Source organism: Thermobia domestica, chromosome 2 (genome assembly GCF_964235325.1).
Source record: "Thermobia domestica chromosome 2, izTheDome1.hap1.1, whole genome shotgun sequence".
Lineage (NCBI taxonomy): Eukaryota > Metazoa > Arthropoda > Insecta > Zygentoma > Lepismatidae > Thermobia > Thermobia domestica.
Genome location: NC_137455.1, coordinates 161181589 through 161196057, shown reverse-complemented (window position 1 = coordinate 161196057; position 14469 = coordinate 161181589). Strand labels below are relative to the sequence as shown.

Sequence of the window (14469 nt, the reverse complement as noted above, 5' to 3'; positions counted from 1 at the left end):
AATGTCTACTGAGTTCGATGTCAAGACATCAACCAACCAAATCATTAACACAATTATCTGAATTGGGAATTAAACCCAGAACCACGAGCAACAGATGACCATTAGAATATACTGCATACAGTAGTCTCTCTGCTACAGGACAGGCTGATATCACATTTATATTGTCCAGCTTAGTCGAGTGAAATGGAGTCCACTCTTTTTTTTTTTTCTGATGGATATTAATTTGATAAGAGAACCGGAGAGAAATATATGAATATTACAACAGCCCTAATGTGATATTAATCAAAATAGTTTAATTATCCAAATCAATAAAATCATGTCAACCAAATGATCAACAACCCCCGAAGCGGCAAAATTTCTATAAACCAATGTTTACATTTTAATGAATAGCTACACTATAAATTGAATGTGTTAAATGAAGAAATAAAATTTTAGTGATACTCTTTCTTTATAACACTCATTGCTTTGGAGAAGCGAGTGCTCAAAGTATGTTACTTTTTCATCCATATAAAATGCTTTAAGTTCAAAGTAACTTTCTCGTTCGTAGAGATTAACCATTGGTTACAGTTAGAAGTTAGTCATGCACTTTAGTTTAATATTTCATGTGAAGGCTAAGTTTATTATCCAATAACTTCCAGAAGAGATTTTACCTACCTCTATACATGTATGCATCATAAACGGAAAAATGTAAGAATAGTCGTTAACTATTACTGGTACCTTTAAGTTTAACGTGAGTATGAAGTGCTAAACTTTAGTCAAGCTTGTGAAGTAACAACTGATAAACTCTACAGCTTTCTGCAATCATGAAACCATTTTTTTTTTTTTTTTTTTTTTTTTTTTTTTTTTTTTTTTAATAATTTACTTGGTAGAAAGGAATAAATGAAAGAACTATATATGAATGTTCAGGAAATTTGTAATAGCAAAATACTTTAACAATTATTCGAATAAACAATAATGAATTATATTAATAAATAAAATCAATTTATTGTTGTTATATTAAATTCTGTGTAAAATGATAAACATATTGTTTTCTATTTTTATGAAGAATGGACGAATTTTGTCTATCTTTTCTCTTTCTGTTTTCAACATTTAATTCATATTGTAACTATGAACATATGCGAAAAACTAGGCAAGACAAGATATGACAGAAACCCAAGAGATTATAAGAGAAATAAAATTAATTTTGAATTATTACTTTGGTTAAGATACTAAGTATCTTCAATCTTGAATTATTCTTCATTCAATTCATGGATTTCCCTTCTGAGTTTCTATAACAACATTTTCTATTAGAAATATGAAATGCTGTCGTAGTTACATCTTCACTTTTTTATTCGTTGTTTAATTTAATCTTTACTCTTCAAGTTACTATCATTATTATTATTGAAATAAATTATAGTAGGTTTAAGAAATAGGTCAGTATTCAAGAAAAATCAGGATACACGAGGGAATGTAATAAAATAACTTTTAATATCAATAAATACATTTACAAGGTCTGTATGATAAGTAATGAGACTCGCCGCGCCGCGGCGCGCGTGTCGCTGGAGCGGGTTTGTCGGTGATGGAGGATGTAGGGGGGGGTCCGAGCAAAGCAACGCACCGCGCGTCAGTTGGCTCCGAGCCTTAGTGGAGCGTGGACAAGCCTTGGACAAAGCCCTTGTGAACATTCTTGTCACGGCGGAAAATCAACAAACATGGAGGGTTCCATCGAACAGCGTTATGCGATCAAATTTTGCGTTCGCCTGGGGAAAACGGCTACTCAGACGCTTTCTCTCATCACGGAGGCCTACAAAGAGGAAGCCCTATCCAAAGCCCAGGTGTTTCGTTGGCACAGTGCGTTCCGGAACGGCCGGGAAAGCGTTGAGGATCTGGAGAGGGCTGGACGCCCGACAACAGTGACTACGGACGAAACTGTGGCAAAAGTGAGGGATCTCCTGAACTCAGACCGTCGATTATCGTTGAGATTGATTGCTGATGAACTCGATATGAACCACACAACAGTGCACAAGATTGTGACGGAACAATTGGGAATGAGAAAAATCTGTGCGAAACTGGTGCCGCGAGTGTTGACTGACGAACAAAAGCAACGACGTGTTGATTGTTGTCAGGAACTGTTGAACCTCATGAACAGTGACCCTAACTTTGAAGATGACGTCATAACAGGTGACGAGTCGTGGGTGTTCCAGTACGACCCTGAAACGAAACGTCAAAGCGCGGAGTGGCACACTCCTGCGTCCCCGCGCCCCAAGAAGGCCAGAATGTCGAAGTCAAAGGTGAAAACAATGTTGATTGTTTTTTTTGACAATGTGGGGGTGGTCCACAAGGAGTTTGTACCCCAAGGACAAGCCGTCAACGCCGCCTTCTACAAACAAGTCCTTGAGAGACTGCACAGGAGCGTCAAGCGGAAAAGACCGGCGATCGCTAGCCGGTGGAAGTTGCATCACGACAATGCCCCTGCCCACACCGCCTTCTTAGTGACCTCCTTTTTGACCCGGATTGGGGTGGAAGTCCTTCCACAACCACCCTACAGCCCAGATGTGAGCCCGGCCGACTTCTTCCTCTTCCCGAAGCTGAAGCCACGCTTGAAAGGAACCCGTTTTGCAGACGTCACAGCCATCCAAGCAGCCGTGACCACATTTCTAAAGGACATGCCGGCTGCTGACTTCCAGGGGGCGTTTGCAGCGTGGAAACATCGATTGCAGAAGTGCATCGACGCAAGAGGAGAGTACTTCGAAAGCTTTTAAGTCCCTGTACAGATCAGATCAATAAAACAATGTTTCCAGACCTGGTCTCATTACTTATCATACAAACCCTGTATTTTTATGTTGTTTCCATTTCGAATGAAAAGTTGTACTAAACATTTATAAATAAAAGTTTTTCTTATTTTTTTATTTTACAATTCAAAAAAAAAAAAAAAATACTTATGTACAATCTATCAGTATGCTTCGTAGAATATGTAGATCATATATACTCTTCAAATGAATAGTTAATTTTAAATGCCTACGTGTTGATACACAATAAGATTGTATTTATAGCAAAACAAGATATATATATAAACTAAGATCACAATGTTTAATTAAAACAGTCAGAAAATAGTTACATTGATAGAATATATATCAGAAAAGTCCTGATTGTATTTTACAATAGGGCTGATGATAATGTTGATTATTTATTATCACTTATTTCACTTATATCTTAAATTGCAGACTAAGATTTTGAAATAAGAGTATTATCTAATTTTAGGACTAGTATCTACATTTGAAATTTTAATGTTCAACTTTCAACTATGTGGCTATCACATGTGACATATTCAGAAATTCCTGAAGAGAAGCATTTTGATTTCTTTAAATATCAAGATGAGTTAGTCCAAGTCCGACTGATTCCGTAGACATTTTCTGCAGCTTATAATTGAAAGAAAGAATAAGAAATCTTTAATTCACTTAATTGATTCCTGTTTGTCGATAATGGATTTCAAATTGTGTTCATAAATCATTAATGAGGTATCACATATAATGCATAGTTAATTGCAAGCAACAGCTGTAAATACTTCAATGTGTATATAAATAAATGAATAAAAAATGCAAAAATTCCTGATTCGTTCTATTATCTGTGACTACTTTTCCTTTTCCCTTTGATTTCTTTTGTATAAAATATTTATGATAGGGACTGTTGATCAAGTTCAAGCAAGTCTTATCCTCAAAACTCACATCATTTCAAAATTCCACTCGATATTAATCCACATCCATAATCCACATCGTTTAAATTTGATGGATTAAGTATACTGTTACTTAAAATATTACTGTTAAAAAATTGTGTTTGATTTCATATCTGAAAATATCATTTCTCTCTATATATTTGTGGCTTTCAGTTTTGAATGTGCAACATTTTAACAAATAATTTCTTGCTTTAATCCATAATCCACGCAATAACATAAAAGTTTGACATTAAATTCACATTTATATTTACCACCATACCAGTAATCATCACTTAATTCCTATTTCGCAATACATATACTAAATAATATTTTAAAATAATTGAAATAATATTAGAAACAAATCCTTCACTTGCATTCTCTAAAGATCTCATTGTTACCTCAATGCAATAGAAAGTAACTTTTCTTAATGGAAAATACGTATTTGGAAAACTCAACGGAGATAAGACACTATGCTAATATCCAACCACTGCTATGAAATTACGAAAAACAAGTAAAATAATGAAAAAGAGGAAGTTCTGGAGAGAAATCTTTACTTAAATAAAAAAATATATAACTCAATTATATAATAGCTTATATGTTTAATAATAACATAATTAGACAAAATCTGTGAAAAAAGTGGTATTATTGTTATCTGAAACATGAAAAGGTATAATTCCTCATTCACACAAAACTATTTGTCATGGTTATTCCTTTTGATAGCATATTTTATTGAGAATTTTGTAAGAAAAAATGTTTTTACGTTATACTAAACAAAAAAAAAAAAAAATACAGTAATGAAATTTATTTTATTTTATAGGGAGACATAAAATACAAAGTTTTATTATAAACTCAAGTACCTTCAGTTCTAGATATAGAAAAATAATAAAAATTTCATAATCAAGAGAGCTCTACTTTACTTCATTCAAAACTATTGAAACTATTAAGTATTTTTTTTATTTTGTAATAAATCATTTGGTTCAACAGGTTTTATCGAGTTTTAGTAACTATAATATAAATCACAAAATAGTAGCGAATAATAAATATTCCTTTTAGTCTATCTGTTTTAAAATCACCATTCTTTCACATGGTTTATTTTATCAGATTTTTTTAAATAATTAGACCTTGACTTTCTGCCCCACTTCTTCGTATCGAATTATTAATATATTCGTACTTATAACTCAAGATAATTTGGCAGCAAACTTAGTAATATCTAGCAATCATAAGGAAAATAATAAATATCTTAACCATTTTTTGTTTTCTTTCATGTGTACTTGTGGATATTTGAAAACTCCCTTATTAAAATGTCATGTCAGCAACTGCATTCATGAAAACTGTTTTTCAAATAATAATAAAAAAAACTCATCTTTTTCTTCGTTCTACACAAAATCTATGACAACCTGAATAATTTTCGTTATTATCCCAGACACATCGGATTGAATTTTCTAGTAATAACCCTTGTTTGAGTTTGTGTTACATAGTTTTAATATATATATATATAAATTAGTACATTTACAAGAAGTGTTCCTGGGGTCAAACATAAATAAATGAATTAATCCTGTCACAAAGCCAATCAGATACCCTGAGACCAAATCAATTACCACATGTTTGTACAGACGCATCGCATTTATGACCACCAAGGTATTAAAGGCGTAAGTACTGAACTATACTTCGCCAGCTATTGGAAGTATTAGCATAAGTTAATGATAAAAACAGCAAATATATCACTGCGATTTCATGGTAGTTTTCAACAATAACATAATGAAGGAGTATTGACAAGCTCATTGTATGTTTTATAGCTAGTGAAGAAGAAAATACAAAAGCAATATAATAATACTGATAGTATAGCACAAAACGATCAGAAAGATTACACTTGTTTTAGAAAAGTTAATCTGCGATAAACTTGTATCAATAACAAAGTATTAATAACGAAAGCACAATACTGAACAGGATATTGAAGTACAATATACAAGAGATACAAAAACAAGAAGAATAAATAGACTTTTGAAACTTGTAAATGAACTCCAAAACGATAAGTCATCAGGTGTGTTAGTTTAATAAAACTAATTCAGCTAACAGGCAAATTACCAGGTTTATTTGGTAAATCAAGTGCTTATCTTTGTCATTTATGTAAAATTTATATTTGTCACTTGTAGATTGCTCTTGAAAACGATTTGTTCAGCCAAATCAAAAATAATATGGTATGATAATCTTAATAAAATTATACTGTTTCTATTAAGTACAGTAAGTTCTTTGCAACATTGTTCTGAAAACATAATAAAATATCATTAAACAATTACATTAAATTGTTTGCATTAAATACCATTGCTATTGAAATCCTAGTTTAACATTAAATTAATTTCATGATCAAGAAGTACAATCATTAGTTTTTACGAAGAAACAATAGGTGCCTGCACGACTTTAAGGTAAACCGATTCAGCCTCAAGGTGCGTGATCTCATAGCCTAATCCATTTATTCATGATGATGTCGTGTTAAAGTTGATATAACTTCATGTAGATGATATACAATATTATTATTCCTATATTTTTCTCAAGAGTTTGAAGAAACCTAAACTACATCCTATATCTTAAGTTAACCACATTATCTTTCTTCCTTCTAAACGAGTGTTTGCACTAAAATACAACCTATCTACAAAATATTAAATATACTGTTATTAACAGTTATAAAACAAATAAATAACGTGACAAGTTAAAACACTGTCTATCCGCCACATAAAGTCACACATTCGACATTATACACTCAATAAATAAGTCAGTGTATCATACCAAACAACTAAGGAGCAGTAGATGATATGTTCAATATCATGAGCAAATAATATATTTAAAGAATGCTATATTGTGAAGAACAGGACTAGTGTGTACATTGATAACGAAGAATCTCTCGTATTAAAGGAAATACTTTGGTCATGCATTCATGTCGCAAAATAATTTTATAATTCCTCTAGATGAATCAATAAGCCACATGAAATGCAGGATTTATAAATTCGCTGCCAGATTACCTTAATAATATATATATTTACATATTCATTTACTCGTTTCACCCTATTTGATTCCTTTGCACATTTTGTTTTGTTCGTTTCTTTTTGTTTATCTCATTTACTTTTCAGACGGAAGCTTTCTTCTCATATACCGTGAAAAGTAGTCAGGCCTCCAGCACTTGCAACTTCCAGGAATCAAAAACCAGTCATAGTACAACCGTACTTGGAAGCAACCAATTTCATCTATTCCATCACAATAGCTTGGTTTCTGCGTTGGCTCTGGTGTCGTTGAGGTAGCTCCGTCACCTTCTCCGGCTCGTTTGTGCAAATATTGTTGGTAGTTTTGGAAATCGTAGACTGGAGGTGGTTTTTCAGTAGCAACAGGCCGACGTGGAGGCCATCTTGGAGTAGTGGGGAAGTAAGAGTCAGGATAATAAATTTCTGCAACAAGCATGCTCACCCACCGAGGAGATGATAAACATGATCCATCCATATAATGGCATTTTGATTGCCTACAAACAGAAACGAAATATTAAAGTCAAAGAAACTAATATTCTACTATTAACGTAGGTAATTTAGGTACAATTATTTGAGTAGATGATAGAAAATTCATTTAATTTTCTTTCTTTTTTCTTTTTATTATTATTATTATTATTATTATTATTATTATTATTATTATTATTATTATTATTATTATTATTATTATTATTATTATTATTATTATTATTATTATTTTGATCAATTTGGTAGCTCCGTAACAAATTAAAATATAGATACAAGATTGAATTTTTGCACACGTATTATGTACATAACAATATTTTTTTAAAAACATTAAGATCCCTACGTGAACGCAGACTCGGGACAGAGGGGCGCAAAAACTTCGAAAAATCTCCCGGTTTTTCGCGATGTTTCCATTTCTAGTGTATAATACGGACAAGTGAGTGGTATTGTTGGAAAGTATGCTTTATCCTTTAAAAAAAAAAAAAAGCGAGGTATGAACCATGATCCTACGATAAATAGTAAGGAAGCAGTAGCTGTTTGAATGAAAGTCTAAAATTTACCTCAAAAAGTGGAAATCCTAAAAGAGTTAATCGCAAATTGTGCCATTAAAAAGAGGACATAAGTGCTGTTATGAAGCAACACTATACAACTATAGTGCATTGTGTGTATATCATAAATTTCTTTTAATGCTTTATTGTGATACCTGAAGAAAACGCTATGGGCTATGGCTACTAACTTCTGATTACATTATATAATGTTCGGAGTCCATATGCTGATCTCTATCGTTCAGTTAAACGTCTGGAATTTGATTATCAAAGCCATTATTATTATTATTATCGATCTTTTTTACTTTAACGTTCTACAATTATGCACTGAGGCTAAAGGAAGCAACGAAGATGAGATAGGTGATATGGTAAAGTGATGAAAGTAGGAGGAAACAGGAGAACCTCAAGAAAACCTACGCACACAGTGTTTGTCCACTACAAAGCCCACCTGGCACAGGCTGAGACAGAACCAAGGATCCCACGCACCAGAGGTAAATGCTGTACCACTGAGCTACTCCACCTCCCATTATTGATCTTTGTAAGCAGATATAGGTCTTTCTATGACGATAAGTTCCTTAAAAATTCGCTCACGAGTATTAGATTTAACTATCGATCCACGAATTAACAGCAGTATAACATCCATGGAAACCGTTGAGACTTTGAAATTTACAAGTAATACAGATACTTCAGTATTTTATTATTCTTAATTATATTAGGTTAAATTTCGTTATTTTGTTAAAGCAAGATGCGGTTGAGTTTTTGTTGTTCTCAAAGTTAGTAGTTTTTCTAGCCTCTACGTCTGCTGAAACATTGCTGAAGAATTACTCATAATATGTGACTTTCGATTCACATACATGTTTCCGGTGATCGACTTTTATTGAATGAACGTTTTGTCTTTTTCTCGGAATATTTACAATGATACATTCAGTGTTATGCAGCAAATAAATATCTAAAAATAAATAAAATAAAATAAAATAAAGCTATCTTTAACAAGTGTCGTATTTGAATATGTTTGTCGTGTGTTAAGTTCTACTTTCTCTCATCGGTGGCAATCCTTGGGGTATGAGAGGGTCCAGAACCACCCGAAGTCTGCTTGAACTTAGTTATTTGCATTAAATACTCATTGATGTTTTGTTAGGTGATATGTGACAAACCTAAATGTCCCCCTTCCAGAAGTTATACAAAAATCAGCCCCACTGCTGTTTCTTTAATTTAAAGTGCTTAGAAGCTCACATCTCGTGGTCAGCTTCAATTTAGAAAGAGCTGGAAATTTATAGAACCAGAAGGATCGTATTGAATCACCAAAATTATCGTATTTTCTGATAAATTACCGTACATCTAATACATATTAAATTCCTAACTTCCTTATTCCAGACCTTATATAGCAAGATTTTTTGTGCTATTAATTTTCTTATCAAAAAATAACAAACAGAGAATTTAGCTTAATACTGTACTTTATTAATATTAAATTGATTTACAATCATATTCTATTACTATTGATACTGTTTATCCAAAATGCAAAAATTCAATTTAGCTCGTATAAGATTTTGGGGAAACTCATTTTAGAGTTATCTGGGAAATTTATTTAGGGATATCCTAACGATTTTTATGGATATATATTTTTTTAAACTTTTACTTAGCAAAACTCAGCCTTCCAAATGTTAAGTATACGAATAGATATTTGGATTGTGGTAGAAATTTTCGAACTGCTTGAGGTGAGTATTTGTTTGCTGGAAGTGACCTTTAAAATGATTTTTTCATTACTCTTAATGTTTCTCACTTGTTTGCTGGAAGTAACCTTTAATTGCTCTTAGTGTTTCTCACAAACAGAAACTTCAATATTATGAATATTTCAGTACAAGTGTCTGTTTTTCGAGATTCCAGTTTCTGAAACTATTTAACAATCAATATTTCCAGCAACATGGTAAACAAAATTCCATAATCATAACTTCCTCGTTTACAGAAAAATTATATAATATTTAATTCCGTCATATGTTTAGATAAACTGATAGTTGCTTACTTTGATCCAGACATGTAAAAAGGAACTGTGTTCAGTCTGTGCCAGCACACAAGAACATTAAACATAAAATGTGTTTTCCCAGAAACGTAGAAATTATGAGTTAATGTTGACCACCCTAATAATGGATGCAGCACATGACTGCTCTTCCACATCGTTAATGAAGTATCTACGGAACTAAAAGATTATCTCCCATCTCTCGCGCTGTTAACATTGAGAATTTGAGATCATTGTTATTGGCATTCTTGTTACCGAAATCTGAATAGTTAATCTCATCTTCAAAATATGGCAATTAATATTTTATGCTATGGTATTCAGAAATCTTCAGTGTTTTGAAAAATTTTCCCTAACTTTGATTTTGTAACAACACTTCAGTCTGGCGAATTTGAATTTGAATAGTGTAGTGTCCGCAGGGACGGACTAAGGCTTTTGGGGTCCCGGAGCCAACTATTTCAAGGGGGCCCTATATTACGAATAATTCCAGCGAATACATTTTCTTTGCTGCCTTCCACTGCATCATAGGTTTATCGAAACACCGAGAACTGTGCTGTATAATTGACGATAAGAATACTGATGATGTATTAGATTCTGATTCGCAGATATCAATGATCAGAGAGGATTTAGTTTCATCTAAGGCTAAGATATTGAATATCAACAGACGAATAAAAGGAATAACTCAGCATTATCTTTTGATAAACAAGATAGCAATTGTACGTTACAAAATTAATGAGAGAACATTTTATCATACTTTCTGCATGTTGAGTAATTTTTTACAAGACATGTTAGAGAATGACTTTTTAGTATGATATCTCAGAGAGCCGAAATTGATTTAAATAGGAACGTTTTATTGCTAAGCAGACTTGGGAAACCTCCTAGATTTGCTCTAAGTAATAACAGAGATTTCAAAGGAATTGTCACCACAAGCTAATAATTTGGTTTGGGAGAGGTCCAAAATAGCTCACTCTCTCACAAAATAAGTATCGTAAAGACGCTGGTGAAAGAAGACTTAACTCTAGCGATACCACGAACGTAGCGAGTGGAAAAAAATTAGCATGGGTCTGAAGCCTATAATATAATAAGTTGATTGCTATATTTTAGTATTAAATAGAGGGATTTGAAGGGGGGGCTGAGCCTAGGGGCCCCGGCGCCTGAGCTCCATTTGCTCCGCCCTTAATCCGCTCCTGAGTGTCCGTCTTGTTAGTCATTTTATTGATTGATAGCGTAATAGAAGTTTAACATTTCTTTTCAAAGCTAAGGCCATATGAGACAGAATCTCATGCTTAAAGTCAGATCTGAACTACCATTCGCATTTCTTATCCAAGGTTTAACACTCCCCATCAGGAACTGAACTCGAGACCACGCGTGCAGAAAGATCGCGTGTTAGCTACATTTGAATTGAGAAATAATAAACATATTAGAAGGTTCGACATGAGGCTAAAACAGACTATAGGATGTATAATGTTGCCTCAAAATCAGCTAGCTGTAAAGTCATTCATCAAGCCTCGACTCTTCAGGTGTTTGGTTTAGTTTTATCGTACTTATTTTTAAGCTAAAAATTTATATTAAAGAATTAACACCCCTAGTGTTACAGACATATTTACTATTACTGTAATATTAGATACAGTGATTTGAGTTTATGGTATTATTTCAGAACATTATTGGTTGTTGCTTTACATCTAACGATCTTCTCAAAATTAGTAAATATTACATGTTTTTGAACAATTTACTGTGATGGACTTAAGCGGATTATACTTACATACACTTCGTAACTTCTACTGTTTGTGTAAAGTAGCCTTCATAAGGAATCTGAACAACGTATCTCCATACTCCCTGGTAATTTTTGGCAAACACAGGAGTTGCATATTCAACTTTTGCTGGACACGGTGTTGGAGGAGAATCGACAGCATTGATTGATGATTCTCCTCTTCGGAATTCAGGCTGCTCAGAAAATTCATCTCTTCTTTCACCAATACCAGAAGCCAAAGCTTGTCCTCTGAAAGCTCTGTACAGCATACAGAATCTACAAAGTTAAAAGAAAAAAAAATCAGTTACTTATTCTTTAAACTACAGTAACGTCTGGGTCTGTTATTGAGAAAAATATTCGTGAATGATGTAATTTGCATAATCATTTGAAAAAAATCTTACGAAATACTAGAAGAACAATACTAGCACAACACAATTTGTTTTTACAACTTCTGTTCATTTTTGTAGACTTTCTTTTGTCGTCAACAACAGAAACAGCTTCATACCGTAATCTAGTATTTTATATAATACTTGATAATATTTTATATCACTTCAACAACATAAAGGTATTCAATTGTACAGTAACTATCATTATGTTCTCAAACTTATGCAAGATGCAAATTTAACTAATGATACAAAGGGCAAATACTTCAGTTACTTTTATATTGATGTTTAGAGCACTTATAAACAGTTGCGAAACGGACTAAAATCTTACACCTCGTTAATGATTAAAATATTCCATTCTACACACATAACAAATAACAATTATTGTTGACTATAACGGAATTTATATATATATCAAAAGTGAACTGCGATTAGGAACACTATGAGTTTATACACGTTTACGTTGTGTAAAAGTGGCCATGAGCTATGCTCTGGTAAATGCACGAGACACAATAAACAAAATATTTCAATGCAATTGACAGTTTTATTTTTCTAAACACGAGTTCTGAATTAAGCAGATTAGGTTTTGGAGCTCTATTTGTGCTTTGTTTATTTTAACTGACATTTCAAAGGTAGTCATTTGCCTTTGAAAAGTCAAGTTAAAGTAAATAAAGCACGGATGAAAGACCAAAAAATTAATTTATTTAATTACAAATATCTCCGTGAACATTATGTGCAATATATGGATTTTGAAATTTTAATTTTAGTTTTACTAATTGTTGAGGCCGAAGCCTTCGGCTAGCTGTATATCATCGTAGAAAATGCATCATCAAAGAGCAACACATCAAAATAAACGCAAAGCTCAAAGAATATATTAATTTTATCCTTCCACGAACAAAATGAGAATGGTTGTAGTAACTAAATCATGTCTGTACAGAAGACATGCATTAGGTCAGGGTGTGAATTGGCGGGGGGGATGCCAGGGATTTCACCCCCTGACAAAAATCTTTCCCACCCTGGAGAAGAAAAATTTTATCCCTGGCAGGGATAACTTTTCCCCCTCTGGATTATTTTTAAATGGACATGAAGATAAGATAGAAAAAGGGAACAATTCTTACTTTGCGTAGCGAACCTAAATATTACTTGAGTGAAAATTTATGAAAGATCTCACATCTCAACTGTTTTGTACTTGTTAGTAAATATATATATATAATGTGTGGGGGGAGGACTGGGTGCGCATATAGGTGAAATTCATCCCCCTCTGGGAAAATTTTTCAATTCGCACACTGCATTAGGTTATTAGGTGACTAAACTTGCGTTTACACGAATATTAATACTCAAAATTAAATATGGTTACGCCCTTGTCCTACATACTTTAAAATCGTTAAATTAAAACATATCAGTTTTTTTTTTTAATCGACAAATTACCTGTACATTTTAATATCAGATAGCGCAGGAGGCACCATCTATTAGCGTGGCTGTTTATTATTAGGAATTTTCGTGACCCACAGACAGACTTTTGTGGTCTACTATTACAATTCACTATCAAATATATAAATAATACTCTTAATGTATTTATTACACTACACAAAATAAAACTTTATGGAAGCATGTTCTGACGCCTAATGTCGTTTTCAAATCTTACGTTCTGTTAATATTGTTTTATACAAAAGTGAAACTTCCTGCGGTATGTTTGACTGCTTCCTCTCAGTAAGTCAATTCCCCAGTATTTAACTCTTATACACAGGGGATTGGAGAAAATTTAGCAGAGTAAACTGGGAAAATAATAAGTCAAACGAGACATTGAAAAAATGAACTAGGAAGAGTAAAGAAGATAAAAATATAAAGTTATCACATAGATACATTGATTTGAAATCGTTAAATTAAAACATATCAGTTTTTTTTTTAAATCGACAAGTTACCTGTACATTTTAATATCAGATAGCGCAGGAAGCACCATCTATTAGCGTGGCTGTTTATTATTAGGAATTTTCGTGACCCACAGACAGACTTTTGTGGTCTACTATTACAATTCACTATCAAATATATAAATAATACTCTTAATGTATTTATTACACTACACAAAATAAAACTTTATGGAAGCATGTTCTGACGCCTAATGTCGTTTTCAAATCTTACGTTCTGTTAATATTGTTTTATACAAAAGTGAAACTTCCTGCGGTATGTTTGACTGCTTCCTCTCAGTAAGTCAATTCCCCAGTACTTAACTCTTATACACAGGGGATTGGAGAAAATTTAGCAGAGTAAACTGGGAAAATAATAAGTCAAACGAGACATTGAAAAAATGAACTAGGAAGAGTAAAGAAGATAAAAATATAAAGTTATCACATAGATACATTGATTTGAAATCGTTAAATTAAAACATATCAGTTTTTTTTTTTTTAAATCGAGAAATTACCTGTACATTTTAATATCAGATAGCGCAGGAAGCACCATCTATTAGCGTGGCTGTTTATTATTAGGAATTTATAGATGCATTGTGTGATAGACGGTATGGCAGAATATAAAGAAATAAAAAAAAGGTAGGAATTGATGGACAATATTTCAATAATAACAATAACAATAATAATA

At 32.6% G+C, this 14469-nt stretch overlaps 1 protein-coding gene across 1 annotated transcript in view; it reads right to left on the bottom strand.

The window, feature by feature from the left end:
• Positions 1 to 2547: 2547 nt before the first annotated feature.
• The window catches only part of spz6 (Spaetzle domain-containing protein 6), a 109597-nt gene continuing 97675 nt past the window's right edge, over positions 2548 to 14469 (bottom strand). Inside the window, exons 6-7 of the mRNA XM_081747569.1 lie at positions 11507 to 11770; positions 2548 to 7199 (exon numbers count right to left, since the gene is read on the bottom strand). Coding sequence (XP_081603695.1) covers positions 6806 to 7199; positions 11507 to 11770 — 658 coding nt within the window. The 3' untranslated portion in view covers positions 2548 to 6805. The remainder of the gene's footprint in view (positions 7200 to 11506; positions 11771 to 14469) is intronic.